This window comes from Apus apus, chromosome 3, assembly GCF_020740795.1.
Source record: "Apus apus isolate bApuApu2 chromosome 3, bApuApu2.pri.cur, whole genome shotgun sequence".
Lineage (NCBI taxonomy): Eukaryota > Metazoa > Chordata > Aves > Apodiformes > Apodidae > Apus > Apus apus.
The window spans coordinates 103,689,260-103,715,809 of NC_067284.1; the positions used below are offsets into that span (position 1 = coordinate 103,689,260).

The 26,550-nt window shown below is 46.9% G+C and overlaps 2 protein-coding genes across 4 annotated transcripts in view; both read right to left on the reverse strand.

The window, feature by feature from the left end:
- The window catches only part of DTNB (dystrobrevin beta), a 201,871-nt gene extending 197,865 nt beyond the window's left edge, over positions 1-4,006 (reverse strand). The window contains exons 1-3 of one of the 2 annotated variants that reach the window (XM_051615678.1): positions 3,938-4,006; positions 3,246-3,324; positions 1,466-1,610 (exon numbers count right to left, since the gene is read on the reverse strand). In XM_051615678.1, coding sequence (XP_051471638.1) covers positions 1,466-1,506 — 41 coding nt within the window. In that variant the 5' untranslated portion in view covers positions 1,507-1,610; positions 3,246-3,324; positions 3,938-4,006. The remainder of the gene's footprint in view (positions 1-1,465; positions 1,611-3,245; positions 3,325-3,937) is intronic. The other variant, XM_051615682.1, reaches the window with a different exon arrangement.
- Positions 4,007-22,551: 18,545 nt separating this feature from the next.
- ASXL2 (ASXL transcriptional regulator 2) overlaps positions 22,552-26,550 on the reverse strand; it is a 115,110-nt gene continuing 111,111 nt past the window's right edge. For both annotated transcript variants that reach the window (XM_051615839.1, XM_051615840.1), the window contains one exon: positions 22,552-26,172. In XM_051615839.1, the coding sequence (XP_051471799.1) occupies positions 23,782-26,172 (2,391 nt within the window). In that variant the 3' untranslated portion in view covers positions 22,552-23,781. The remainder of the gene's footprint in view (positions 26,173-26,550) is intronic.

Below are 26,550 nucleotides of genomic sequence, written 5' to 3' on the forward strand. Positions count from 1 at the left end.
CACCATTCCTCCACCTCTTAAATGAAGTAAAAAGCTGCACTGGAAAGCAGCAAGACTGATAATAACTAAAAATTACCTCAAACTTGCAGTCAGTCACTAACTACTTAGAGTAATTATGAATTTAAGTGTTTTGTAACTACAGTACCCGCTTACACATCCAATCTTTTTTTAAATACAGATATGGATTGGTACATGCTCTAACACTTCCATTCATTTCCAAAGACATGTAACTGGCCATATAAAATTTCACAACAGATATCTTAAGGTCTCCTACCATTTCTTCCAGATTTAGGTTGACTAAAATCTTCATGGGTGGTAAGTATTTTTGTAAATCTCTTCGTTTTTTTTAAGCACAGCTGAGAAGTTAAAATACTTTCACTCCTTCTAGTTGCACTTGAAACCCACAGAACTGGAAAAGACTCATGAAACAAGTTCAGCCACAGTAGAAACCTGTTTAAACACTAAACCAAATACACACATACAATAATGCCTACTTCTCCATGGGAAGGGAAAAAAAAGGAAAGAAGGGAAAGGGAAGGAGGGAAAAAAAATAAATATTAACCTAATACAAATATTAATTCACATCCTTATCACCAGATAACCAGATAACCCTGAAGCCACCAAGCAAAAACCAGTAGCAGTGATAGATAATGGTCAGAGAACGGGGCTGAGCTGTGAGTGGAATGCTTCATACCTGCTGGGAAACCATCTCTTCTCTCAGGTGATGCAGCCTGTGACTACAAGGGCAGTGTCAGCACTACAACCACAGCTGAGCCAAGAGAATGATTTACCTTTCCTTTTAAAAGAAGTTTTAGGAAATTATCTGCAGAATGCCTTGTTTCAATACATCAGTTGGGTTCTATAAAAGCTTGTAAGAGACCAGCACATGAAGCCAGGCTCTCTGAAGCATGCAGACAAGAGTCTTGTGCTGTGAGCTCTGCTTAACATGCCAACAAATCTCCAAGTTACTGGTTTAAACTTCAAGACCTGATTTTTCTCCCTCTTCAAAACCTGTCAGCTTGCACAACACACCATAGCTAACACGCAACCATGGCTAAAAATAATTGTAAGCTGTCACTCCTAATACCACCCTGCAGTACTGAGTAATATAATTAAACTGTGGGAAAAACTATGCCTTTATCATATTGCAAAGGCCCTTGCTCTTGCATTACAGCTTCTAAGTTTTCCACCCATCACTTCTTAAAGTGTGTATTATTACCGAAACATCTAGGTTCTCTGATAAACCAAAGCCCGAATGTATTAGGTGAAACACAGACAACATATAAAGGAATTCACTGTTCTAAATAACCTATGGGCTAAGAGAAGAAACACTCTGCAGCAAACAAATGGGGCGTTTGAGACAATACTGTTCAGCCTGCCAGCAGGCTAAATGCTGTCATGGCTTCTGTACTCATCACAACAAAAACTTTAATGAGCAGTGACAGGGGTGTCACAAGGCGCTTACACTGAGGTCTGCTGGATGTGTCCTCTTAAATGCAAGATCATGTCACCAGCAGGCAACAAACTCCAGCATCCCAAACACTGGAGTGGGGAACTCCCTGGTACTGAACAAGACCTCAGCAGCAGATGGGGAATAAATCATCCAAGACCTACAAAGTGAAGACAAGAATCCTGAGTATTATAATGAATAATAAATAAAGATGCAGAAACCCAAACAGGATTTAAATAGAACATTACAACTGAGTCAATGACCTAAGCAAGATACCTCTAGAGGAGCATCCTGGACAGATGAAAGCATAGCAAGAATTTAAAGGTGAAAGGATTGATGTTGCTGGAAACAGGACATGAATTGACTATTCTGGGAAAGAACTTCAGAAAAGACTATAGCACAGGCCATGGACAGGCTCAGCAGAATGTCCTGGTGAAAGAAATTCCTGCTCAGTCTGTCCTATGCTGTCTCTCTTCTCTCTGCTTCCATAAAAAGGAAGTCTTTGGGTCAGGAGCACACTTGTGCTTTTACCTGAACTCCCCATTATCCAATATATCTTTGGGAGAAGAGGATACACAAAAAGAAATAGTATTAAACCGGTGCTTTTGGGTTAAATTATATCATCTAGCAGTTGTAAGATCATATACAGTTACATGAAAAAGAAGGAAAAACAAAAACAATTCTTCAGTGCAGCATTTCCCGACTTTTAAAACCTAGAACTGATATTTGGAACTTTTTGAACTACTGGTTCAGGCATGTGGAATGTTTTCTGACTGGGAAGCCACACCAGACAGAACATCAGGCTACTCAGTTTTAGGAACCAGAATAAGAAAAGGAAACTGAAAGTACAAAGCATTTTTAAAGGCCAGTCATGCACAACTACTGACCAAATTCTAACTTTAATGCCTCAGACTCTGTGAGATAGGCATTTTCAAGCAGCACAAAAACAAATTTCAAAGGATCTTTCTACTGTTCAGCCCATTCCTGGTGGCTCACCTATCCCCTCTGAAAGAAGAAAGCACTACTCTGGTGCCCCTAAGGGTCTCCTAGGTCTCTATATGAATATCACAGAACTGTGGAATCATTTTGGGTGGGAAAGACCTTTAAGATCAAGTCCAACTGTTAACCCCAGCACTGCCAAGGCCACCACTAAACCATGTCCCTCAGCACCACAGCTACACAGCTCTGAAATCCCTCCAGGGATGGAGACTCCACCACTGCCCTGGGCAGCCTGGGCAAGGGCCTGACAACCCTTTCCAGGAAGAAATTGTTCCCGATATCCAATCTAAACCTCCCCTGGCACAACTTCAGGCTGCTTCCTCTTGTCCTGTTGCTCGTTCCTTGGGAGAAGAGACTGACCCCTCTGGCTCCAACCTCCTTTCAGGCAGCTGCAGAGAGTGAGAAGGTCTCCCCTCAGCCTCCTTTTCTCCAGGCTGAACACCCCCAGTTCCCTCAGCTGCTCCTTGTCAGACTTGTGCTGCAGACCCTTCCCCAGCTCCACTGACCATCTTTGGGTGGGCTCAAACATCTTGATATCCATTAGCTTCACCTTCCCCAGCTAAAGTATCTGCTGCACAAGAATGTAATTGTGTGGGTTTCTTTTTAGATACAGGTTTCTATCTCACATAGGAATATTTTTATATGCCAAACAGCTCACAGGAAATGCAGAAATCACTATATCCCACCAGAAGCTCATAATAAATTATTTATTTCAGTATCAGTTATCTGAGCGTGACAAACAGGCAACTGAAATCAGTAGTTTTGTCCCACAGGCAGCCAAAACAGATCTCATTACCTGAATCACACTGAGAAGCCTCTCAGGGCAACTTCCACTTCCCTGGGTTCAGTTCCTTCTTCAAACATTTAAAAACAACCTAAAAAAAGATGGTGAAAAGAAAAACTAGGTTTGTGGGGTTTTTTTTTATTTTCCTGAAGAAAGGCACGGTTTTCCAGAGAAAAAAAAAAAACAGCTCCCGCTTATTTTGCAGTTAGGACTATAATTACGCTACTTTCGCCCCGACTGTGTCTCCTGTTAATTGCAGAGCGATGACGCCCACAGATCCTACACCTGTGCGAGCATCTGTCTGCTGAAAGATGAAACAAGAGACGCAGCCAGGACGCCGTGGGCGCCGGGCCCGCTCCCGCGGGCAGCGCACGGGCTGCACAGACCCAGCCCCGGCAGGGAGCGCGGGACAGGCCCACCCGCCGGGCTCCCCGGGGCCCGCGGAGGAGCCGCCGCGGCCCCCGCCCCGCCCCCGCCCTCCCGCAGACCGCCCCGCTCGGCCCGTCCCCGCGCCTGCAGCTCCCGGGGCGGGGGAGCGGAGCCCCGCTGCCGCCCGCACCGCGCAGGCGGGAGGGGAGCGCCCAGGGCCCGCCCGCCGGCCCCTGCGCCCCGCCCGGAGCGGGGACACGCTCCTCCCCGCCAGGCCCCGCACCCTGGCGCCCCGCGGGCGGCAGCGGGACCCCCGGGCCCCGCCGGGCACGCACCTCTCCCGGGCCGGGGCTCCCCAGGCGCGCGGCAGCCGGACGCCTCCGCCCGCCCGCCCGCTCCAACGGTCCCGGCCGCCTCGCGCCGCCCGGCCAATCCCAGCCCGCCTCCGCAGGGGCGCGCGCGCCCGCGCCAATCCCAGCCCCGCGGCCGCCTCGCCCCTCCCCTCTGCGCCGCCCTCAGCCAACCGGCGGCTCGCCCCGGCAGCCCCGCCCCTCTCGCGCCGCCCCGGGCCGCCAATCAGAAGGCAGGGGCTCCCCTCCCCCCCCCCCGCCGGCGGACGTGCCCGCCCTCGCTCCGCGCGCCCGCCCCCTTCCCCGCAGCCAATCGGCGGCCGGGCCCGCGCGCCCACGGGGACACCCCCCCCCCCTCGCCCCCCGGCAGCGCTCGCGCTCCCCCGCCAGTCCCCGGCCACGGCTGCGCGCGCGGGGGGCGGCAGCGATGGCACGTGCGTCATAGCGCGAGCCCTGCGTGCCGCGAGGAGAGTGGGGGGCGGGGGCGTGTCCAGGGAAGGGCAGCGGAGCTGGGAAGGGTCTGGAGCACAAGTGTGATGAGGAGCAGCTGAGGGAACTGGGGGTGTTCAGCCTGGAGAAAAGGAGGCTGAGGGGAGACCTTCTCACTCTCTGCAACTGCCTGAAAGGGGTTGGAGCCAGGGGGGTCAGTCTCTTCTCCCAAGGAACAAGAAACAGGACAAGAGGAAACAGCCTCAAGTTGTGCCAGGGGAGGTTTAGATTGGATATTGGGAACAATTTCTTCCTGGAAAGGGCTGTCAGGCCCTGGCCCAGGCTGCCCAGGGCAGAGGTGGAGTCCCCATCCCTGGAGGGATCTCAAAGCCATGTAGCTGTGGTGCTGAGGGACATGGTTTAGTGGTGGCCTTAGAATCATAGAATCATAGAATCATAGAATCATAGGGGTTGGAAGGGACCTCGAAAGATCTTCTAGTCCAACCTCCCTGCCAGAGCAGGGTCACCTAGAGTACATCACACAGGAAGGCATCCAGGCGGGTTTTTAATGTCTCCAGCGAAGGAGACTCCACAACCTCTCTGGGCAGCCTGTTCCAGTGCTCTGTCACTCTTACAGTAAAAAAATTTTTCCTGATATTCATCTTAAACCTCCTATGCTCCAACTTGTATCCATTACCCCTTGTCCTTGCCTTGGCAGTCCTGGGGTAATGGTTGGACTTGAGGATCTTAAAGGTCTTTTCCAACCTAGACAATTATATAATTCTATCATTAAATATCTTATATATGTACTGAGCTGTTCACAAGGGCACCGGTGAGTTTCAAGACTGGGCTGGGGCCTTGGATCAGGAAAAGACCCAGGGCCAGGGAGGGAGGTGAGGGTGTGGGACGGAAGCTGGAGCAGTCAGCCCACAGCCAGCCCCCGGCAGCCATCGCCCGGGCAGTCTGCAGGATCCTCCGCTGCAGGTCCGACGTGGGTTTAGTGCCCTTGCTCTGACAGTGTGTCTTGCTGTCATTCTACTTTCAACAGCCCTTGTGGGCTGGGAGGGCAGCTTTGGAGGAGCTGTGCACTTCCAGGATGTTTCACTTGTACACCAGAGGAGTCTTCTCAAAACACCCTGCTGTGTCTCACAGCTTCCCCCACCAGAAAAGAGCAAGGTTTTAAAATCACAATCTCCCCTGCTCCATTCTTTCACCATCTGTGTGTGGCTGGATAGCACGGTTCCCCAGCAATCAGCTGTGTTACATCTTGGCTGCCTGGCAATCCGTCGTCACATAAACAGTCACAGCCACGACTGGTATGTGAGTGTTTTCTGAGGAAGATTGGACAGGACAGGCATCTGTTCCAGGCTGTGCGTGCCGTGTCCCTCTGATCAGCCGCCCTCTGTGGAAATGCCATGCTTCCTCCTGCAAAATGTTTTCTGTGCCTGTGGGAAAGGGACAGGATTCTTACGCTGCGTGTGGAGAGGAGGGACTACGCACATTTTGCATGTGTGGGAGGAAGGTCCTTTGTCACAAGGGAATTGGAAAATGAGAGGGGAAAAACGCTGCTTAGACATTCTAGCTAGTGCTGAGTTAATGTTTATTCTGAGCTATATATGTGCCAGTGATAGTACAGAGTTGGTTTTTTTCCCTGATTCCTGGAGTCAGGCCCACAAGCAGCAGTGGAACCAGATTAGGCAGAGGTGGTGCAGAGGGTTGTTGCTGCTGGCTGCATCCATGCTAGTGAAGGAAGCAGCAGGAGGGTGTAGGCATTGACACTGGAATTTCATGGCACTGTTTAACAGCTGAAACAGTTAAGCAGCCAATGTATTTTAGTATGTACATTTAAGCCCAGCCCAAGACTTTCTGCAGCCTGTGCAGCACAGCAGTTGTCACCTCTCCTCTATGACAATGCCTTAATTATCTTAATTATCTTGATGACTTTTCACTGGACTGACACAGTAAGTCCAGGTCTTTCTGGACCTTTGGGATTGGACTAGATGATCTTTTGAGCTCCCTTCCAACCCCTTAGATTCTGTGATTCTGTGATTCTTGTACTGGTGAGCCCAGAGCTGAAGGCATTATGTCAGCTGTGATCTCACCAGTGCTGTGGGAGGGGAAGGGTCACCCCCCCTCAGTCTGCTGGTGACACTGCTTAATGCAACCCAGGGTGCTCTTGACCTCCTTTGTCTCAAGGGCACACTGCTGGCCACCAGGACCCCAAGTCCTCTTCTGTCAGGTTGTCTTCCAGCCAGTTGTCCACCAGCCTGTACTGATACATGGGGTTGTTCCTCACGAGTGCAGGACGTGGCCTTTCCCTTTGAACTTGACAAAGTTCTTCCATGCCCATTTTCCCATCCTCTCAAGGCCCCTCTAAATGGCAGCACAATCATGTGGAAGATCAACCACTCCTCCAAGTGTTGTTTCCCCTACAGGCTTGCTGAGGCTGTACACTGTCCCATCACCTAAATGATTAATGAAGATGTTAAATGTCTGGATCCAGTACCAAGCCACAGGGAGCACCACTAGTGACTGGTCTCCAACTGGACTTTGTGCCACTGATCATAATCCACTGCACTGGCCATTCAGCCCATATTCAGTCCACCTCACTGTCCCCTTAGCTAGTTTGTACTTTGCTGGTTTCTCTATGAGTGTGTAATGGGAGACAGTTTGAAGAGCTGTGCTAAAGTCCAGGTAAACATCCACTGCTCTTCCCTCGTCACAGCAGGCAGGTTGGCCTTTCACTTCAGAAGGCTAAAATGTTCATCAGGCATGATTTTATCACCACTGACTACTCTTGATCACCTTCCTGATCACTTTCCTGATCACCTTCCTGCCCTTCCTGTGTTTCAAAGTGGTTACCAGACCCACTTGCCACATCACTTTCCCAGGGATTGAGGGGGGGGGTGGCATCTGCCTTGCTCTGCTTGATGGTAGAAGTGACATTTGATTTTGCCCTCAGTAACATCCCCCCATCAAAAGCAGCCTGACTAAAAGGTTGAGGGAGGGGATTGTCCCCTCTACTCCACTGTGGTGAGACCCCCTGCAGTGCTGGGACCAGTGCTGGGGTCCCCAACACAAGAAGGACATGGAGCTGTTGGAGCGAGTCCAGAGGAGGCCACAGAGGTGATCAGAGGGCTGGAGCAGCTCTGCTCTGGAGACAGGCTGAGAGAGTTGGGGTTGTTCAGCCTGGAGAAGAGAAGGCTCTGGGGAGACCTTAGAGCACCTTCCAGAACCTGAAGGGGCTCCAGAAAAGCTGGGGAGGGAGTTTTGACAAGGGCAGGGAGTGATGGGATGAGGGGGAATGGATTAAAACTGGAAGAGGGGAGATTGAGATGAGATCCTTGGAAGAAATTCTTTGCTGTGAGGGTGGTGAGACACTGGCCCAGGTTGCCCAGAGCAGCTGTGGCTGCCCCATCCCTGTTAGGGTTGAAGGCCAAGTTGGATGGGGCTTGGAGCAACCTGGTCTAGTGGGAGGTGTCCCTGCCCATGGCAGAAGGTTGGGACTAGAAGATCTTGAAACCAGACTGGGATTCCATGATTCTATGGTCTTTCAGATGTAGCTGGGAATGGCCTCGCACCAACATCAGCTGGCTCCCTCAGTCCTCCTGAGTGGGCAACAGCTCCTGGTGGAGACAGGACAGGCTGTTCCCATCTACAGTGCTGTGTGTTACCCAGCATATATAGGACAACGTAGTCACACTAGTGTGTGCTTAGTCCCTTGGCTTAAAACCTGTCCTTGACAAAGGGGAAACCAAGGCCAGGCTGTGGCCCAAACCCAAGTCATTGCCTGGTATGGGAGATTCATGGATGTGGTTTGCACAAAACTCTTTCCATTCCTTTGTGGTTGTGCAGTACAGCTGCCTCCAAGATGCCAATATCCATCTGCCCAGTATTGCTCCATTCTCGGTCACAAGCCATTCCAGGAAAAAAAAAAAAAAAAAAGAAATCAGGAGGATCTACACAATAGCACAAAGGATATTTATCCAGCTGGAGAAAAACAGCAGTGGAAAGTGTGCAGAGAAGGTATGTCGTGGTGTAGAGGATGCTGGTGTAGCCTCCAGGAAATGAGGTGAGAGTTTCCATACTGTTTGCAAGGGAGGTTCATGTCATGAAGGTATAAAAGCAATAGCCATCATGCTCCAGAGCACCCCAGCAGATTTGCTGTGTAGGATCTTCATCCTGGGACACTGTGGACCCCAAGGACCCCAAGCATTTTCTTTGGCCTGGCCTGGGGACCAGGACCACCTTTCTAGCATGGCTTAGAAAGAAATTATTCCATTATGTAAGATAAAAAAAATTAAGTACCTGCAGGGTTAGACAGGGGGTTTATGAGTGTAAACAGTGTTGGTGAATAAAGAGACATTTAGAAGCTTGTATCTTCGTGTATCTACCCCCCTGTGTGGGGTTGGTATCATCTACCTTGAGATATCTCAACATGAGGTGAACAAGCCTTATCCCATCACAGTGACACAAACTCTAATACAAGGTAAACATCTAAAATCAGGAGCGAGCTCAGCTGAGGGCCACCAACATGCTCAGGGGACTGCAGTGCTTGTCCTGTGAGGAGAGGCTGATGGGGACCTGATAGCCACCACCCTGTTTCTACAGGGAGGCTGTCAGAAGGATGTAGCCAGGCTTGTCAGAGTGATGCATCACACAAGGATGAGAGAAAATGGGTCTTGGTCAGATGAGATAGAAGAAAAAACTATTCCTACAAGGCAAATCTAGCAGAGCAGGGGCCCACAGAGGTTGTGTCATCTCCAACCTTGGCTGGCCAGACCCCTGAGCAGCCTGGTGAAGGCCAAACTGCCCCTGCTCAGAGAGACCTCCCAAGGTCCCTTTTAGCCTGGATTGTCCTGCTGTGCTCTGACTGCACTCAAACTTGGGTGCTTTGCTCTACAGCCCTTACAGTCAATGAGCCATGGAGTAATTTAGGTGAGAACGGACCTCTGGAGGTTGTTCTGCTCCAAGCATTATTCAGTAGAGGACCAGATCCAGCTTTAAAGTTAGATTTGGCTGTTTCAGTTTGTTTTTAAAATTGTCTTCTCCCTCCAGAGATTCTGGTTTAATGAAGTCACAGATTACATGTAAAAGTTTAATTAAACTGATAGAGAAGGGGAGCAGCTATTTATGATGTTTGTCACTCGAGCATTTTGTTAGAAAATGATCATATCTCTTTTGAATGATGGATTTTTCTTAATAAAAAAACCCTCTGGCTTCTTTCAATAATAAAGCCATTTGGCCATCTCTCATTCATAATTGAAGGAGCTGTTGTTTCCTAGTGACATATCTTTCTGTTTGATGTTCTTACAATGAAATCTCATTTCCTGCTTCCTTAGGAAAAAATAGGAACAGGAACATAGTCCCATTTTGAAGTGTAATACCAGAAAATTAGATTAATTTTTCAGTTCTGAGTAGTGACAGGACGTAGTGTGTCTGTCTTTTGCCACGTCTCGGGGGGTAGCCTCAGGATGAGCAAAATCTGTCCTGTCCATATGTATAGTAGTTAAGTACAAATGTATTTCCTGTTTTTTTTTTTCTCTGTGAAAGGTGCTGGCAACATGGAGCAAATGGAATCTAGAGTTACCATTTACACATACCATTTACACCATTTACACATCCTATATGACTGAGAATTAGATTTGTCCTTCCTTCTCACTTCTTTAAATGTTCCTCTCTTGGGTGCAGAAACAGGTACATATAAAAGCAGAAGAGGCTGAAGATGTGCTTCTGTAGGAGTGTGCTTTGATGATACAATCCTTACAGCAGTTTTTGTCAGAATAATGTACTTAGCATTCCAGAGTAGTGGTGCCAGTTTAAAAATAGCATAAAATTTGGCATAGGAATTATTTCCCTTCTTGTTTCAATCTTCAGTTTCAGTGTCATTGCACATAATTTTATCCAATTGTGAACAGAACATAAAGAAGGAACCTTAGATGAAGTCACCTCAGATCTGAGCACGAGATCAAATTTGCATTTTGGGGCAGTTGCAAAGATGTTAAGAAGAATAAAAGCAAAACCAAAAGTAGATGATTGTAGATGTAGAAGGTTTATAATATTCTTTAATTTTGTGTTGTAGTAGAAGAGCATCCTACTTGCTTGGAATATAGTGTTCTTTGTGCATAGAATGTATGTCTTGAATGTACCTCTTTGTCCTGTGGAAATAAAAAAACTGCCCATCAAGGTTGTCTCATAACACGAAACGTGTCCGTAACAACTGCTTGTCAAACCTTAAAAAATTTCCAGCAGTGGAAAAATCACCATCTCCCTGGGCTGATTGTCACCGTGTGGGATTAACTTTACCATTAGAGAGTTATTTCTGCACTGCTCTTCATCCTTCCTCCACTAGGTACTGAGCAACTTGACTCCCTTCCTCTATAGTTATTCCTAGATTGCTGGGATGTTCCCCAGCTTTCATTTCTCTCATCTAGCCAGCAGCCCTCCTTGTAGGGCATGTTTTCTATGCAGAAATACCCAGAAGTACGTTTCTTTGGACTCTTGTCCAGCTGTCCCACTCACCCTTGAACTTTGGTTCCCAAAACAAGCTGCAGTACTGTGGGTCAGTGCCACCCTGATGCTGTGCTGAGGAGAGAACCACTTCACCAGACTGACAAGTAACACCTCTTTATGCAGCCCAGTGCCTTGATTTCCTTTTTCTCAAGTACACCTGTCTCAAACAACTCCTAGACCTTCTGCCTGTCCTGTCCCAGTGCTGTCTGTGCATGGGTGGGTGTTTGTACAAACGTGCCTTTGTCTGTGCTGACTGCTGCTTTTCCTGCTGTTCCTTGCAAACTGCTCAACGTGGAGGGGTATCAGAATATAAAATACATCAGTACCTCTTTTCCCAAATGAAACAGCTTCAAGTTGCACCAGGGGAGGTTTACATTGGATATGAGGAAACATTTATTTACTGAAAGAGTGGTGAAGCACTGGAACAGGCTGCCCAGGGCAGTGGTGGAGTCATCATGCCTGGAGGTGTTCAAAAAACACGTAGATGTGGCACTTTGGGACATGGTTTAGTTGGCATGGTGGTGTTGGGTTGATGGTTGGACTTGATGATCTTAGATGTCTTTTCCAACCTTAATGGTTCTATGACTCAAATTCAGTGTCCCAGCACATTTTGTAACATTTCCATAACTGGAATCTACAAGTTCATTTTGTTTTACATTACTAAATATTCAGCAGTAAATGGATTTTTAAACCCAAAAAGCCTATTAGCACCATTCTGCTCAGTTTCCTCACACTTAGCATTTAAGCAGCCATGTTTTGGACCAGCCTCAGGCAAGACAGGAGAAGGTTTCCAGTAGGTGTGATGGGCAAGGGCTAAACCAAATTTAGTAGAGACAAAGAAGAAGTGAAAAGAGAAAAAAAAAAAAGCATTGGAGTTGGTTAAACTTTGTATGGAGAAGGGATGATGGATTTGCAATGTCAGCAATAATAGAAGTCATATAGCAATGAAAATAGCTTAATGTTTCCATTACCCTGAAGTAAAAATAAGTATTTCCATGAGTATTTCCATGGGCTGTATTTGTCCTCTGTGTGGTTTTTCTGAGCAGTACAAGAGTACTAGTGAATTGTCTAAAGGAACCACAAAGAAACAAGAGAAAGGGGGCAGTAGGGGCTGCCCACTACAACACTGTGAGCCAACAGCACTGAAATCTCAGCTAATGCTGAGGCAGCAAACTCAAACCAGAGTCAGCTCAAGGGCAAATGTTTTCCCAAAGGCCAATTGTGCAAAAATGGAAAAAATTAGGGAGCAGGGCAGGGAAGAGACAGTGGCACAATGTTTTATGTCCATCCCCTTTTATAACTGTTGCTTTTTTAGCAAAGTGGAAAAATGTGGCCAAATTTGCTTAGAATTCATTTGTAGTTTCTTGTGTCTTGAAACAGAGATAAGAACTTTCAGAAGGCAACCAGGGACTTTAAGATCTTCAGTGGATACTTGGTTTCAGGCCAGCCACTCACTGAGAATTGCCTTTCTGTTAAACTTGTGACATTTTTTCCCTAATTTTTCCTTTTTTTTCTCAAGTGACAACCTAAGTGCCTTGTGAACCCCCTGCAGAAATCAAGTGCCTGTGCTGGTTTTTGTCCATGATCCCTTGGCCTGCAGCGCCATCTGAAAAAGTGTTCAGAAGTCAGAAGGCTCTGAGTTTAAATTCTTATGTCAATGTTCCTCAACTTTTACATGAAGTTGTGCTGTACGTGGTTGTAAAAAGGTCATAGTTCAGCCCAAAACAAGCATAACTAAAAAGGTGAGGTTGAGAATGTCCTGACTGAGAAACTGGAATAATGTTTTGCTATCCTTCTATTTTTATTTACATCATACATTTACATCATCAGAATTTTTACATTCTGAATGTAAAATGTTGCACTTTAGCAGCTCTGTTAAGTACCAAAGAAGGCCCTTATAGCCCCTGTGTTTATGTATCTCCAGGAGTTGTGCAGTTAGCTGCATGTCACCAGCTGCTCCCCCATCTGACAGGTAGTCCCAGTTAGCAGCCAACATGGTAACTGAGATAAAGTAGAAGCTGAGCTCAGGAGAGAGAAACAATCTCCTGTATTGTTCCTCCTCAGTGTGACAAGATAATTAACTTGCTGGAGCCATGAGTGTTCTCCTCTATATTTAGAAATGGATTCTGCATCTTTTCTTTCACTTACAAGGTTTTGGGTTTTTTTTAATTTTTTATTGTCGTTTGGCAGAGAAAAAACCAAACCAGCTGATGACTGTAAAATGGAAGCAGACCCTGTCCAAGTGCAGGTGCAGTGTCAAGAGTTTAACAGGACATCCTTTGTACAGCTCCCTCCCAGGGCACAGGACTCACCACAGCTGACTCGTTCCTCAAGGTGTTTGGAGAGCTGAAACAAGAGAGGCATGGGAAGGCACAGGGCCCTTGGGATGTGAGTACTCGCTGGTCATAAACCACCCAGGAGCAATAGCAGGGAGGTGTTCAGTGCGACAGGGCATTCCACTGCATGGGAACACAGGTCTGCCTTCCTGAGCATGTTCTGCACTATCGAGGGAATAATGCCAGAGCCTCGCAGCAATGTTGGATGGACCCTTCCAACTGCCCCTTCCCCACGGAACATGGAGAAACTGAGACAGCACTGTAAAGGAGGAAATGTTCGCTTACATGTCTTTCTATAGTGGGAACTGAACTGTTATTTTTGTATCTTTGCGTTTCTTTACCTTATACTTGGGTCTTTTTTCATTATAAAATATTTCTATTTTCAGGGATAACTTTTCTTTCCTGGGCCATAATTCTTGCTTTTGCACTAGACTCTCATTTTCTTGACCAGGCACTAGTGGCTAAAACTTGTCATCCAGAAAGTAATTCCATTATGATTTAATAGAGACAGTGGATCCTGGACTTCAAAGGGTTTTTTCAGTGCATAATCACCCTCACTGTGCAATTAAACTATTGTAAATGCTCTGCTTCACGGTGATGTGGGGTCTGGAGCACAGCTCCTCTGAGGAGCAGCTGAGGGAACTGGGGGTCTTCAGCCTGGAGAAAAGGAGGCTGAGGGGAGACCTTCTCACTCTCTGCAACTGCCTGAAAGGAGATTGGAGCTGGGGCAGGGCGTTCTCTTCTCCCAAAAAACAAGAGACAGGACAAGAGGAAACAGCCTCAAGTTGTGGTAGGGGAGGTTTAGATTGGACTTTGGGAACAATTTCTTCCTGGAAAGGGTTGTCAGGCATTCTTCATCCAAACTGATTTCCCACTTTGTGTGTGTTAAGCACCTTTGAACCAGCTTTAACTTTGTATCTACTTCATCTTCTCAAGTTTCTTGACTGATTTCCCACAGACCAGTTTCTTTGATCAGTTTTACTGCTGAAGCTACAGCCTTATTTCACCTGACATAATTGATCAGCATGACACACTGAATTAGTCTGCACGTACCTTTGGCCAGATTGTGTTGCCTTCTGTCCCATTTATCAGCATGTCTTCAGTTTGTCTTTACATCAAAAATCCTAGAGCCCTGCACATGAGTGATGTCATTTTCTCTTAAACACAGACAGAACTGTGCTGCACAGGTTACCAGGGAGCTTGTGATAAGCAAGAGAAAGTGCTACCTGGACTAAAGCTTTTTGTGTCAGCTCTTTCAAAACCCTGTCAACTTGCAGAGGTATGTGTGGCAACATCCTCAGTGAGCACAGAAGATGAGAATTACTTTGGTTTCGGGCATTTTTTGGGCCATGCCTGAAGACTATCTATAATCTCTATTTTTTCCCCCCCTCTTCTTGTGGTCTTTTCCTGTATGAGGTGGTAAAATTTGGGAGCTTTTTATGCTAATGGTTGCAAACTCAAACTCAAGTGGACACCTTGTATCTGTTTTTTGCTCTGCAGGAGATCTTTCCTTCCCCAATTTATGTTCACTTTTTGCACCCTTGATGGGATTATTCACGCTAGCAGGTTCCCAGCCCTTTCATGGTACCTTTCCATACTTGCAATAGAGATTGTAGATATTTTTAACATAGTCAGTGAAAAGAAATCCCAGGCCTTCTGCACCTTTCCAGGTGCCTCGGTCCTGCTGGTTTTACATAAGTAGTTAAGTGCATTCAAAATTCACCTGTCAGAAATCAAGACAGTTGGTTACAGATCTATCATTCTGAATCCATTTAAGAGTAATCAAGTTGCAATCACTTGACACAGGTTTCTTCGTGTTTCTTCCTTTTCCCCAAATCTACAGTTTATGGCCCTTGGAAGTGTTGCAGTAACCCAAGAAGTGAAGCTTGAGGGAACTGCAGAGTGTTTATTAAGGATTAGTATTAAACCCAAATTTTCCCCTTGAAATGTTTTGGGAAAACAGATGTACATCTTCTAATGCCAGGAAAATGTAGTTCACTGTCATTTATCTGGGCCCCTTGAAAGGTGAAAGGTAGTAATTGAAAAATCAACATCAGCAGTACCAACGCCATAAAATCATATGCTTTTTATTTAACATAAAATGAAACAGTAAGATAAAATACACATTTGTCCATGTGCTGAAGAACTACTGTATTTTACATTCATTTATAAAGCAGGTAGTTTTACATGACAAAAATAAATGAGAGGAAGAGGAACAGAATCCGTGGTAAGACACAAGCCACAGGGCAGGCTTTCACTTGTCGAAGTGCTGTCTCCTAAGGGCACACAGATCTGCAAGTGACAGGTTAGAAATAGGCTGTTTTTAGCACTCCTCAGATCCCTCTGAATGCTGGTGAGAAGCTAAGGTGGAATCTTACACAGCAAAATGAGTGAAAAACTCGTTGACAAAACCACCTTTGCCAAAATGCATAGCGGCAGCACGGCAGGCCAGGCGCGTCCCTGATGTGTTGCTCCTTTGCTGGAACTGGCCCGTGCTGTTTTTAAACACCTCAAAGTTACCTTACCCAATTCCTTATTCCTTTCCTTTTTTCCCCCCCCATACAAACCTTGCCACATTTTTTGTTCAAACTGGACTTTGCAAACAGGGCACGGGCTTGCAATGGCACAGGAGATTTATGGCAACGGAAGGCGCTGGCAATCCAGCGACATCGGCTCTTTGTGGGTGCATCCTTGGAACACCTCCAGACACTGGATAGAAAATTGTTACTGAAGCCTCTGACCCTGAGCTTCAAGGTAATGCCCGACCCATCTCAGCTCCAGGCAGGCTCAGAGGATATACACAGACAGTACAGTCAAAATCACGTCACCTGGGAAGCAAGCAGCCCTGTGGTGAGCTGCAATAGCTGCATCCCATGCATTCTCATGCTGGCATTGCCTGTTGTTGGTTCACATTCCTGGTGTTGGCCTTGGAATTGGGCCAGGAGAGCCCTGGAGGACTGACCTCCACATTTGAAACTCTTGGCCCAGCTTTTCCAATATAAAATCCATAATGCAGCATCTGGGTCTTAACTGAAAGGTACAGGAGACCAATTAGGGTTATGTTTTAAACTAGGATTAGGAAGGAATGGGAGATGCAGCAGTACCAGGGGAATAAGGAATGTTTGTTTTAAAAAGTGCAGCAGATCAAAACACATTGTTATTATATATCTTGTCTAACCCGCGTATCTTAAATATGAAAACAAATATAAAAGCTGTAATTCTGTCTCAGGTCTGTAGTAACTTCGGAAGGTGTCACGTTACCAGAAGACTGAGATGAAGCTGGTCTCACTATGTACACTAAGATACAGCTTCGTGTGCATGTCTGTGGGTGCACACACCCCTGCACAGCCCCCCAGATAAACTCTATGTATGTACACACCCCCACAGTGGGACTTCCTATAGTGCAACTGTTTATAGATTGAAAGCCCCACTCCATGTGTTGACAGCAAGTTTTGACAAGGTATTGGCTGCTGTGTTTTGTTTCAAGAGATTCCAATAATAATTGTAGCAGTATAAAAATACCAGCTGCCTGCCCAGGTTTCAGATTTGTACTTGTAAAACTCTACTTGTTAATGCTTCTCTTCCTACCTTCAGCTTCCTTCCCTGTAAGTCCCAGCAAACGGAGAGCTGCTGCAAATACCTCCAGTTTACAGAGAGGATTCCTGCAATTAGTTACTGGAGTAAATGGAATAGTGTGAATATCATGAGACACATCTGAGCCAAAACAGGCATCACAGAACAGGGCACAAGGGAAGCACAGAGATTCTGTGTGTGGAGCCATTTCCATCTTTCTCTCAGTAGAGATTTGTATTTTCTCTCTCTGGATTTGCTGAACTGGGGCCAGCAATTCCAGGGCTGCAGATCTCCTGGTCTTTCAGAAACAGTATTTACAAAACAAGGAGCATTTGTTGTTTAATAAATGGTTCCATGCAGCATTTCCAGAAGGGATACACAGGGCTGTGAATCCCAGTGCTGTGCTCCCCTGATATGCACCCTTTGCTGCCTGACCCACTCTGCAGCTGCTCTTTGCAGTGTGCCTGGATCAGGTGACTGCTGCTCTACAGGAGCATCTCTACCATCCCATTCCTGATGAGAATTCACCCTGTTTCTAATAGCTGCAAAGATGTATCATCCTCTACAGTGAGATTTTCACTAAAATTCCTACAAAGTAAAAGAAAAATAAAAAATGCTTTGCTAGTGTTTCCTTGAAATCCTTGGATTTTTGGTATATGGTTTGAATTCCCCAAAAGTGCCCTAAGATGCTCCCACAAGAAATCAAGCTATTTATGACAATTTCCGTGGCACAGTAAAACTGAGTAGCTTCTGATTTTGTTTTGGTTGAGTAGCTTCTGTCCCAGTAGGTCTCTTTGGCTGTAAAGGTAGCATTGCTTGTATAAAAGATCCACCTCAACTTCTTCTCACCATCAATTATTCTGGGTGGTTACGAGGCAAAAGGAATGAATATTAACAGAAACACAAACAGGACACAGGACTGAAAAATATTCTGTATGCTGGATCTAAAACTGCTAAACTCTTCAAAAAATTAATTTGCTACTGAACTTCTGGTTCCTCTGCTCCCCTGTAGTTGCTAACAGCAGCTACTGCAGTGGTGCAGTTGCTCACGTCTCTCTCCCCCTTTCTTTCTTTTCCTTTTGTATTTAACATTATCACATGCTCAAATCCAACCAGCTCAAATACTTTTTTAATACATTGAAAATGTAAAATAAAGAATATATGAAGTACATACAGTATATATATACACATATTCAAATACTTAAAATTCTTATGTAAAATATGATTTTTCTATATTATTTGTGTAAAAATACATTTTAAAATGGTGACAACTTGATTTTTCTGTACATACCCTCTATTCCAATTTAAGTCCCTTTTAAAAAGGCAAAAGACAGACAAAGGTTTAGTATCTCCTAGACTGCGTTTACAGGCCTGTTGTCAAAAATAAGAAAAGCACATGGTAAACAGCATTGGATTTCTTCTTCCTAAGATATTCCCATTTTTATTGCAATAATGGAAAACAATGGAATCTTTTCAGTTCTCCTGCTAGTGAAACTATTCCTGGCCTTGCTGAGACACTGCGTACTCCCAATACCCTGTTTATCTAGTTCATAAATCATCCTTTGTCAATTTCTTTTTTTTTACAGATATTAAAATATATATTACTTAAAATATATTACTGTAAGCTCTTAAAATTGATCTTCAGTTATATCAAATGTATAGCATTAAAAAAAAACCCAACCTAGGTAACAAAGAAAATTCTGGATATCATCATCCTAGCAAACACTCCAGCTGTTCTCCCTGTGAGACACTGGTGGAAACAGCCCCACCACCTGCCAGGACCTGGCAGGTTCACTCTGCAGTGAGCTGAGGGTGCTCCTCAGCACTACCCTGCCAGAAGCAGCAATATCCTGGGAACGGCCTTCTCCCCCACGGCAGCAATTAATCCCTGCTCATCACCAGAGGTAATTCAATGCGCACATGCCGCCCTTTCCCTCCGACCGCCACTGCAGCCACCCGTGCTTCCAGAGGTGGGACTTTGGAAGGTGAAACCAGCACCAGCCTTGGAGGATGACCCGAGCACCCTCCTCCTCCACTAACTCTGCCCAAAACCAGCAGAGCCACTGAAGTGAAGCCAGGTGCTAACAGCCAGGGTCGCATCCCAACAACTGAGCCTAACCAAAACTCCCGAGTACAGAAGCTTTGCCTGGGCTTGAGGCGTCCCTGGTGAGGCAGTTCCAATGAAGAAGGCTCCTGGCCTTTCTGTGGAAGAAGCCCCAGCCCGTTTCTCTTCTCCAAGGCATGGTGCTTTCAGGTGACATAAGTAGTTTGCCACCACAGCGGTGGTGGGTTCTGCCTCTACCCCCACTACAGACCACATGCCGCTACCACTGAAGACTGAGAACCTCCGGAGAGGGTGGGAGGATGCCCAGGCAGGGCTGGTGCTCACCCTTCTGGTGGATCCCCACGTTTGAGTGGTTCAAATGAACTTAGACCAAGCCTCCCCAGAGGAGAGAAGCCCAAGTCCTGCTTCCTATCTCTTGCTGCATGCACACCAGGTGGGAACTGGCATTGAGATGGTCTTTGCTGCCTCTGGAGCAGTGTGAACAACACCCATCAAAAGCAACAACCTGAGGACACTGCCTGGCTGTTAATGACTCCACCAGGAACTTGCTGCCCCATCAGCTCTTTCCTACTACCATAAAAAGGATAATGACTCTACTGACGAGTGTTAACTGTCGAGCATCTTGGTATTTCCTTGTGATTGAAGAAGGGACATTAAAATTTCCCACAAAACTCCCTCTCTGTGCCACCAATCTATCCCAAAATCTGAACTCATGTGTAGAGCTGCCTTCACTCCTCCACTGCAACAACTTGTGCGTGGGAGGTTTTGCACTGGAAGGTTAAACTCCATTGATCAGTCTGCATTTCCAGCTCTCATGCTGCAGGACTTGGATATGACCCAAAAGGGAAAGTTTAAATGAGTATCTTTTCTTACTCAAGTTGCTTTTACTGCGACATACTTTGACATTAGGCTTTGAAAACATTTTCATAGAACCCCAGACTGGTTTGGGTCAGAAGGGACCTTAAAGACCATCCAGTCCCAACCCCCTGCCATAGGCAGGGACACCTCCCACTAGACCAGGTTGCTCCAAGCCCCATCCAACCTGGCCTTCAACCCTATCAGGGATGGGGCAGCCACAGCTGCCCTGGGCAACCTGGGCCAGTGTCTCACCACCCTCACAGCAAAGAATTTCTTCCTAATGTCTAAACTAAATCTCCCCTCTTTCAATTTAAAACAAGTATCCCTTGTCCTATTGCAGATTTTTTTATGACAGAATTTACTATAGTGCTATTGATTTAATAGCTGGGGAACTGAAGTTTAATGCTTTAAACTATGTCATGATATCACTTTTATTTCTAAATCCAGTGTGAAGGCAGATTTATTATCTTGCTGGACGGAACAGTGGGAAGATGAGATGATGGGAAGAGTGGAGCCTGCTGGGGGGAGCCTCAGCAGTCAGGCAGCAGCAGGCTGATCCCACACAGGGAACATTCCCATATAGGCTGCAAGATTTCCCACTTCTAAAACAGCTTATCCCATAACCAGCACTGTAAAACAAGCAAAGCTTTCCAAGTTTTACATCAACCTGTATAGTGATTATTACACTGAGCCCCATTATTTCTAATAATTTCCTTACTATTTAATGCCCTCTTGCAAACCCATGGAGATTGTTCCATCAAGTTGCACCTAGTAGCTCATGGCCTATGTTAAAATCAAAGACATGCAGTTAAAAGAATTTATTGTCATAAAAAGAAGTAGAATAAAAGTAGCTCAAGAAAAGTGCTGATCTGTGAAAAGATAACTAAGGCACTGAACAGAGTTGTAAACTTCCAAGCCATCACGTGAGATGCCTACACTGTCTGATCCAAGTCTGGAGCCATGGAGTGGGTTGTGGTCCATCCCAAGCCGGGACAGGGACGGCCGGGCAGGCGCGTTTCCTGCAGGACTGCTCGGGAAACGGCAGCTTCTGCACCGCCAGGGCAAGCTCACTAGGGGCGTCTGCAGCACGGGAACCCCAGCCCGAGCACTACTGAGGATGCTTGTGAAATGTAAAGGGAGAAGTAAGCTGGAAGGAAAGGGTTGCAACTGTTCCAGAAACTGCTGAGAGGAGCACAGGAACAGCCTTTCCCAGCATTAGCATGGAAAGCCTGTGAGTTCTAAGAGCAAGTGGCAGATCGCAGCCAGGTGTGCCCTCATCATCTTCTCCTGCTCTGTCTTGAGCAGCCCTGTCAGCCTAGAAAAATGCCACTGATAAAAGTCAAGGCATGAACAGAATTGACCCAATGATGCCAATAAATCCAGTTGCTCTTATTCAAAGCTAGAAAGACTTTTTCAGTTTATTTTGTAACTAGCAATTATCTTTACATTGGATTTTACTGGGGGATGTCTCTTAGACAAGAATGAATGTGCCTAACTGAGGATTATGCTGCTGTAACTCCTTTCATGTCTTGACAGTCCTCAAGTCCATAAGGAATGGACAGCCCTGGCTCTCAGTCCTGCACTCCCCAGGGCCCTCAGCTTGAAACCACTTTACACTGTGTCCCAAGATTTAAAAAATACAGCAGAAATTCCTCTTCCAGCACAGGAGATGGGAGCAGGCAGCGATGAGCTGCTGCCAAAATGGATGCTGATGTCCAAGTCAGCCCAGGAGATGGGATTATCCCTGTCACAGCATCTGGGGTTGCATGGGGAGAAGCCACTCTGTGTTTGCTGGTCTCCCCTCCACACATGGCAGTGGGAACACACACAGACCTGGGGTGTTTCTTGCGTTACAACCACCACTACCATGTGTACAGCGTGCCTGAAAAATTTGGGTTAATTTTTGTGTAGGATTCATTTTTGAGATTTAAGCTTTAGATTTAAAAAAACAGACTTAATTTCTAATACTTCAATCCTCTTCACCCCCATGTGTCTAAGCAGTGATGAGTAATCAGAAAGCAGGGGTCACTGCTCCCCAGTGAATTTAAGACAAGCAAAACAGAGACCAAGCTTCACTGCAGGTCTTGCTAACTCCCACCCAATAACCCTGCTCTGGAGGACACCATCCTCTGCTGGGCAAGGAAGGAAACATTCCCGTTAGGTGATGAAGTCTGCAACTCTCTTTTCTTTATCATATCAAACAAATCACCACCCACTCCTTGGAAGAACGCCCTGCCATTCCCAGGCAATGATTTCTGATCTTTACCAAGAGCACACCAGGTTCCCTGGAGAGGCAGAGGGGAAAGCAATAGTAGAGTCCAATGGAAAGAGGAAAGGCTTAGGACCCCATGTCACAAAGCAGATGTCCTGCCTAGTTTGTTAATATTGCTTCATCTTGAAAAGGCCTTTGGATTAAAAGTGAATTCAGTGCTTTTTCCATCATAAAGATCCATAGATCTGTTACCTGACTGAGACACAGGATGGCCCCTCCTGCCCTGCCCAGCGCCAGCGTGGGACTGGATGTGATGAGAGAACCTGATGGCCCTTGTTTCAGGAGAGGAACAACACATGGACTCGGGATGCAATGTGGGTGTATTGCAGTACAACAAAATGCAGCTTGGCCTGGGCTTCATTAGCCCACCTGCCACCAGATTCTTTGTGTTGAGAACAGAGTACCATTTTGTAACTGCTTTAATTTCCATTAATCCAAGTGAATGAATTTGTGAACAGTGAAAGTGAGGATGAGCATTGCTAGCTGCGCCCCCCCATCGGGTGGGAGGGGTGCAGAGCAGCCCCCCTCCCCAGCCCCCCACACCCCTGCCCATCTTCCCCAGCCCCAGTGCAACTCTGGACCTCAAGTGAGCAAAATCCAAGCTGAGTCAAGCCTGATTTGGTATTTTAAATCACAAAGAGAAACCCCTGGCAGACTAAGGGAGAGGCTCAGCAAGACACTTGTTTTCCTTTCCCTACACTGAGCTAAACACAAAATCTATAGAAATGAGAGACGTCTGACTCGTGGAGGTTTGGGTGAGCACAGGAAGCTTCCTAGAAAACAGCAGGACCGAGGGTGACACTTAGTGCACTTTACTGGCACCATGTGCTGTAACAGCTGATGGTTCATGCCTGGGACGGCACTTCCCAGCTCACTCCAAACGCCCAAGAAAGCCCATTCCTGCTGAGACCTGACAGTCCAGAAATGAAATGCAGTTCAGCACATATTTGTGATCTCTGCTATAAATGGTTTCTGGGATTACCCATAATCACAGTTACTGCATTGTTTTAGTGATTTAAATTCTTGAATCCTATGGTTAGTAAAGTTGCCTTTTCCAGTATTTACCAGTAGCTGATCAAGACACTGCCTTCCTTAAACTGAGGTTACTGCAACTGACCCCCTGAAGAGGAGAGGATATGCAAATCAGAAACATCAGCCAATATCGCACAACCCAGTTTGCCTTCTGGTAACAGCCCAGTCACAAGTAAAAGGCAGTTACTTGAAAGGCTGGTATGACGTTAACACCTTCCAAGTCTGAAAAATTTCAACTAAAATTTAGAGCAACAAAGTGAGCCCCTTCAGGGGTTCCTGCTTTGGAGCTCTGAGATCAGTCAGTACAAAGGTTTAGTTTCTTGATTATCCAGTTCTTCTCTTTGTCCAGAGAAGACCAACAACAGCCTAAGGTTTTGCCAGGGGTTGGTTCCCCCCATCTAGAGCAGAGCTCAGCAAACATGCTGGAGAGCAGGCTGGGGTTAATGAAATTGCAGTACAAGTCAAACACTATCTCCTAAAAGATTGAAAAAATATTTTTAAACAAAATAATGTGACATATTTACATAATTCCATAAGTGCAAACTCTTGTCACAATTCACGTAGTTGAGCTCTATTTAGACTCACTGTACAAGAAGGTGCTCTTTCTTTAATGAAAGAAGAACTCTACTCTGTATTCCTGATTCAGTAACGTGTCACTTGTGCAAGGCAGTAAATTTCCTGTTTTCTTCCCAATATACTTCCAAAAGCAAACCCAAAATCAAGCCATCCTCTTCCCCACTTCCCGTCCCGGTTACCGCACCACGAGGCAGGAGACACAGAGCTTAGAGGGGCCGATGCAATCATCATGGCAGAAGGCACCGCAGCCCTTGCACATGATCATGGCTTTCAACCTGCAGTAACACTTGGAAGGGGAATCCTCCATGCCGTTGTCTTCAGCGAAGGCTTGAACAGGGATGGTCTGAGTGTGGTTGCCAGAGTTCATCGCTTGGCTGGTGGGAATGGTGGTGACAGTCACGGAAAAGGACATGACATTCCCCATGCTACTGGACAACTGATTGCACTCAGACAGCCCAGTCATCAGAGAGCCTTGGTTCACGTCTGGGGAGGTGGAGACATTTATTGTGCCACTGTAACTGGGCCCGAGGAGCTGTGCTGCAGCACTTCCAGAGAGCTTTGGAGGGTGTGGAGGAGAGAGCAGCGGGGGCTGCTGCTGCCCGCAGTCCAAGGACGGCACAGAAGGACTGAAGAGCTCTGGATTGCTCTGCATTTTCCCCCTCATTGCATGTGCCACCTGCTCTTGAGCGGCTTGAATAAAATCTCGTGCTAGTGTAGATCCATCAAATGCCTGAAGGTTCTCCTTGCTTCCTGCTGCCTGCTGAGAGGTGGCTGCTTCTGTCTTTACACCCTTTTTAGGGAGGGTGCTGTAATCCGAAGGGTTTATGCCATGAGGTACCTCTTCGTTTTCACACTGAGCAGACACCTGGGCAGCTGGAGGCTCCTCTTTCACACTGATATGTTCATGTTCATCACTGGTACTCTCATCATCTGCATCTCCCTCATCACTGCTGCTGCCGTGGCCAGCTATCTCCTCACATTCCCCAAATTCTGTTTTTGGAGCGTCAGCAGGACTGTTCAGACACAAGCGGCTTTCAGGGTTCAAGGAGAAGCCTTTCCTCAAGCTCTCTGAACCACGACCATAGGTGGAAATGTTGAGCAGATAATGACCAGACATAGCAGGCTTGGATGTCCTTCTGCCCATGAATCCCAGCATAAACCTCTGGCTGGTGGAGCTGTTTTCTAACTGGAAACCTGAGTGAGTAAGGTTCAGTTGTGAAGGCTGAAGGACTGGCAACAAATTCTGCCTCTGGACCCTCTTGATAAGAGTCTGAAGGATCTGCTCTTGAGTTGTTTTGCTGAGTGTCTCGTGGCACTGGTGCTGGTCAAGACTGGAGTCCTTTCCTGAGGGGAGTGGAAAAGTCCTTGGAATGTGAGGCAGAGGCCTGTTCTGGCAAAAGATCTTCCCAAGCTGTTGTGTGGGTAAACTCGATTGTCTTTCACCACACTCGGCTCCAATACTGCTCCCTGCTAAACTTGGAGCACTGGATGCTGCTACTGTTGCCCCTTTTTCCTCATGAGAAGCTAATGGGACAGTTTTCACCTCTGCTTTGGTGAGAGGTTTCGGCAGGATTTGCTCCAGAGGGACATTCTTGCCTTGAAGAAGCTGGGTGACCAAAGGGTTGTTAGCAGGAATGCTGGAGCTTGGTTTTGGGAGGGCCCCACTTGAGCTTGAGCTTGTATGAGTTTTAAGGCTAGGTGCTCCTGATGAAATGTTAGAGGGTGTCACAGATGTAGCAGATGTGACCACCCCTCCATTCTGGGCTTCTGAGCTCATGAATGTCAATGAAGATGTCGGAGGGGAAGGAGATTTGCTTTTAGAAACATCTAAGCTGGTCCCTCCTAAGGCCGTAGGTGCTACCTTAGTTAAAGTTGTGCTGGGCTCTGCTGTGGACACGGTGACTGTTCCATCCCTGACAACTGATGCTCCACAGGCCTGGCTTGGACCTGCCGGAGCAGAAGGTGCTTTGTCACTGCTACCAGCATATGGGGAGCCCGAAACCTGATTTACAGTCGTGGGGGGGCTCTGTTTCACTCTGTTGGTTTTCTCTAGTGCCGGTACCGCCGATGTGGAGGAGGGGGAGCCTGTATTGCTGGCTGGAGCTGGGGGTTGCAGTGCGGGAGTTTGCTGTAGTTGTGCTCTAGAAGGGCCGTGAGGCGGCGCCTGGTCCGTGGCCTGGGTCTCCATGTGGCTGTGGGTCCCTGGACAACGGGGAAGAAACCTTCTCGAACTTCCCCCGCTTCCAGTTCCTGCCAGTTCCAGTGCATTTCCTCGAATTCCAGTTTCGTTGCCGCCGCTTGCCGCCGTGTCACTCTTCTCTCCCCCGCCGCCAGGGCGGCCCCCGCCCGGCCCGGGCCCTGGGACTGCCCCCCCGGCCGAGGCGGCGGCAGCGGCGGCGGCGGCGGCTGCTGCCCTCTGAGCCTTGGCTTGCTGGGCTCTTGCCTTGATGTCTGCCAAAGTTCTGGCCCCTGTTCTTCCTGAACTGGTAAGTGAGATTGGGAAACGTGCCCTGGGAGAGACCTGGCCCGCAGGAAATGGCATTGGGGAGATTCTGGAAAAAGGAATCTGAAAAAGAGGAGAAAAGCACAACTGAGACACAGGGAACGTTCAATCCATATGTTTAAGAGCTTAAGTGTTTAGAGTTCTAATCTTAGAGAAATAGTTGTAGTTTTGGATAAATCAATTTGGAGAAATAGATTTTAGACTGGATATTGGGAACAATTTCTTCCTGGAAAAGGTTGTCAGGCCCTGGCCCAGGCTGCCCAGGGCAGGGGTGGAGTCCCCATCCCTGGAGGGATTTCAAAGCCGTGTAGATGTGGTGCTGAGGGACATGGTTTAGTGGTGGCCTTGGCAGGGCTGGGGTAATGGTTGGACTTGAGCATCTGAAAGGTCTTCTCCAACCAGAATGATTCTATAATGCTATGAAATCTCTTTATCTCCCTC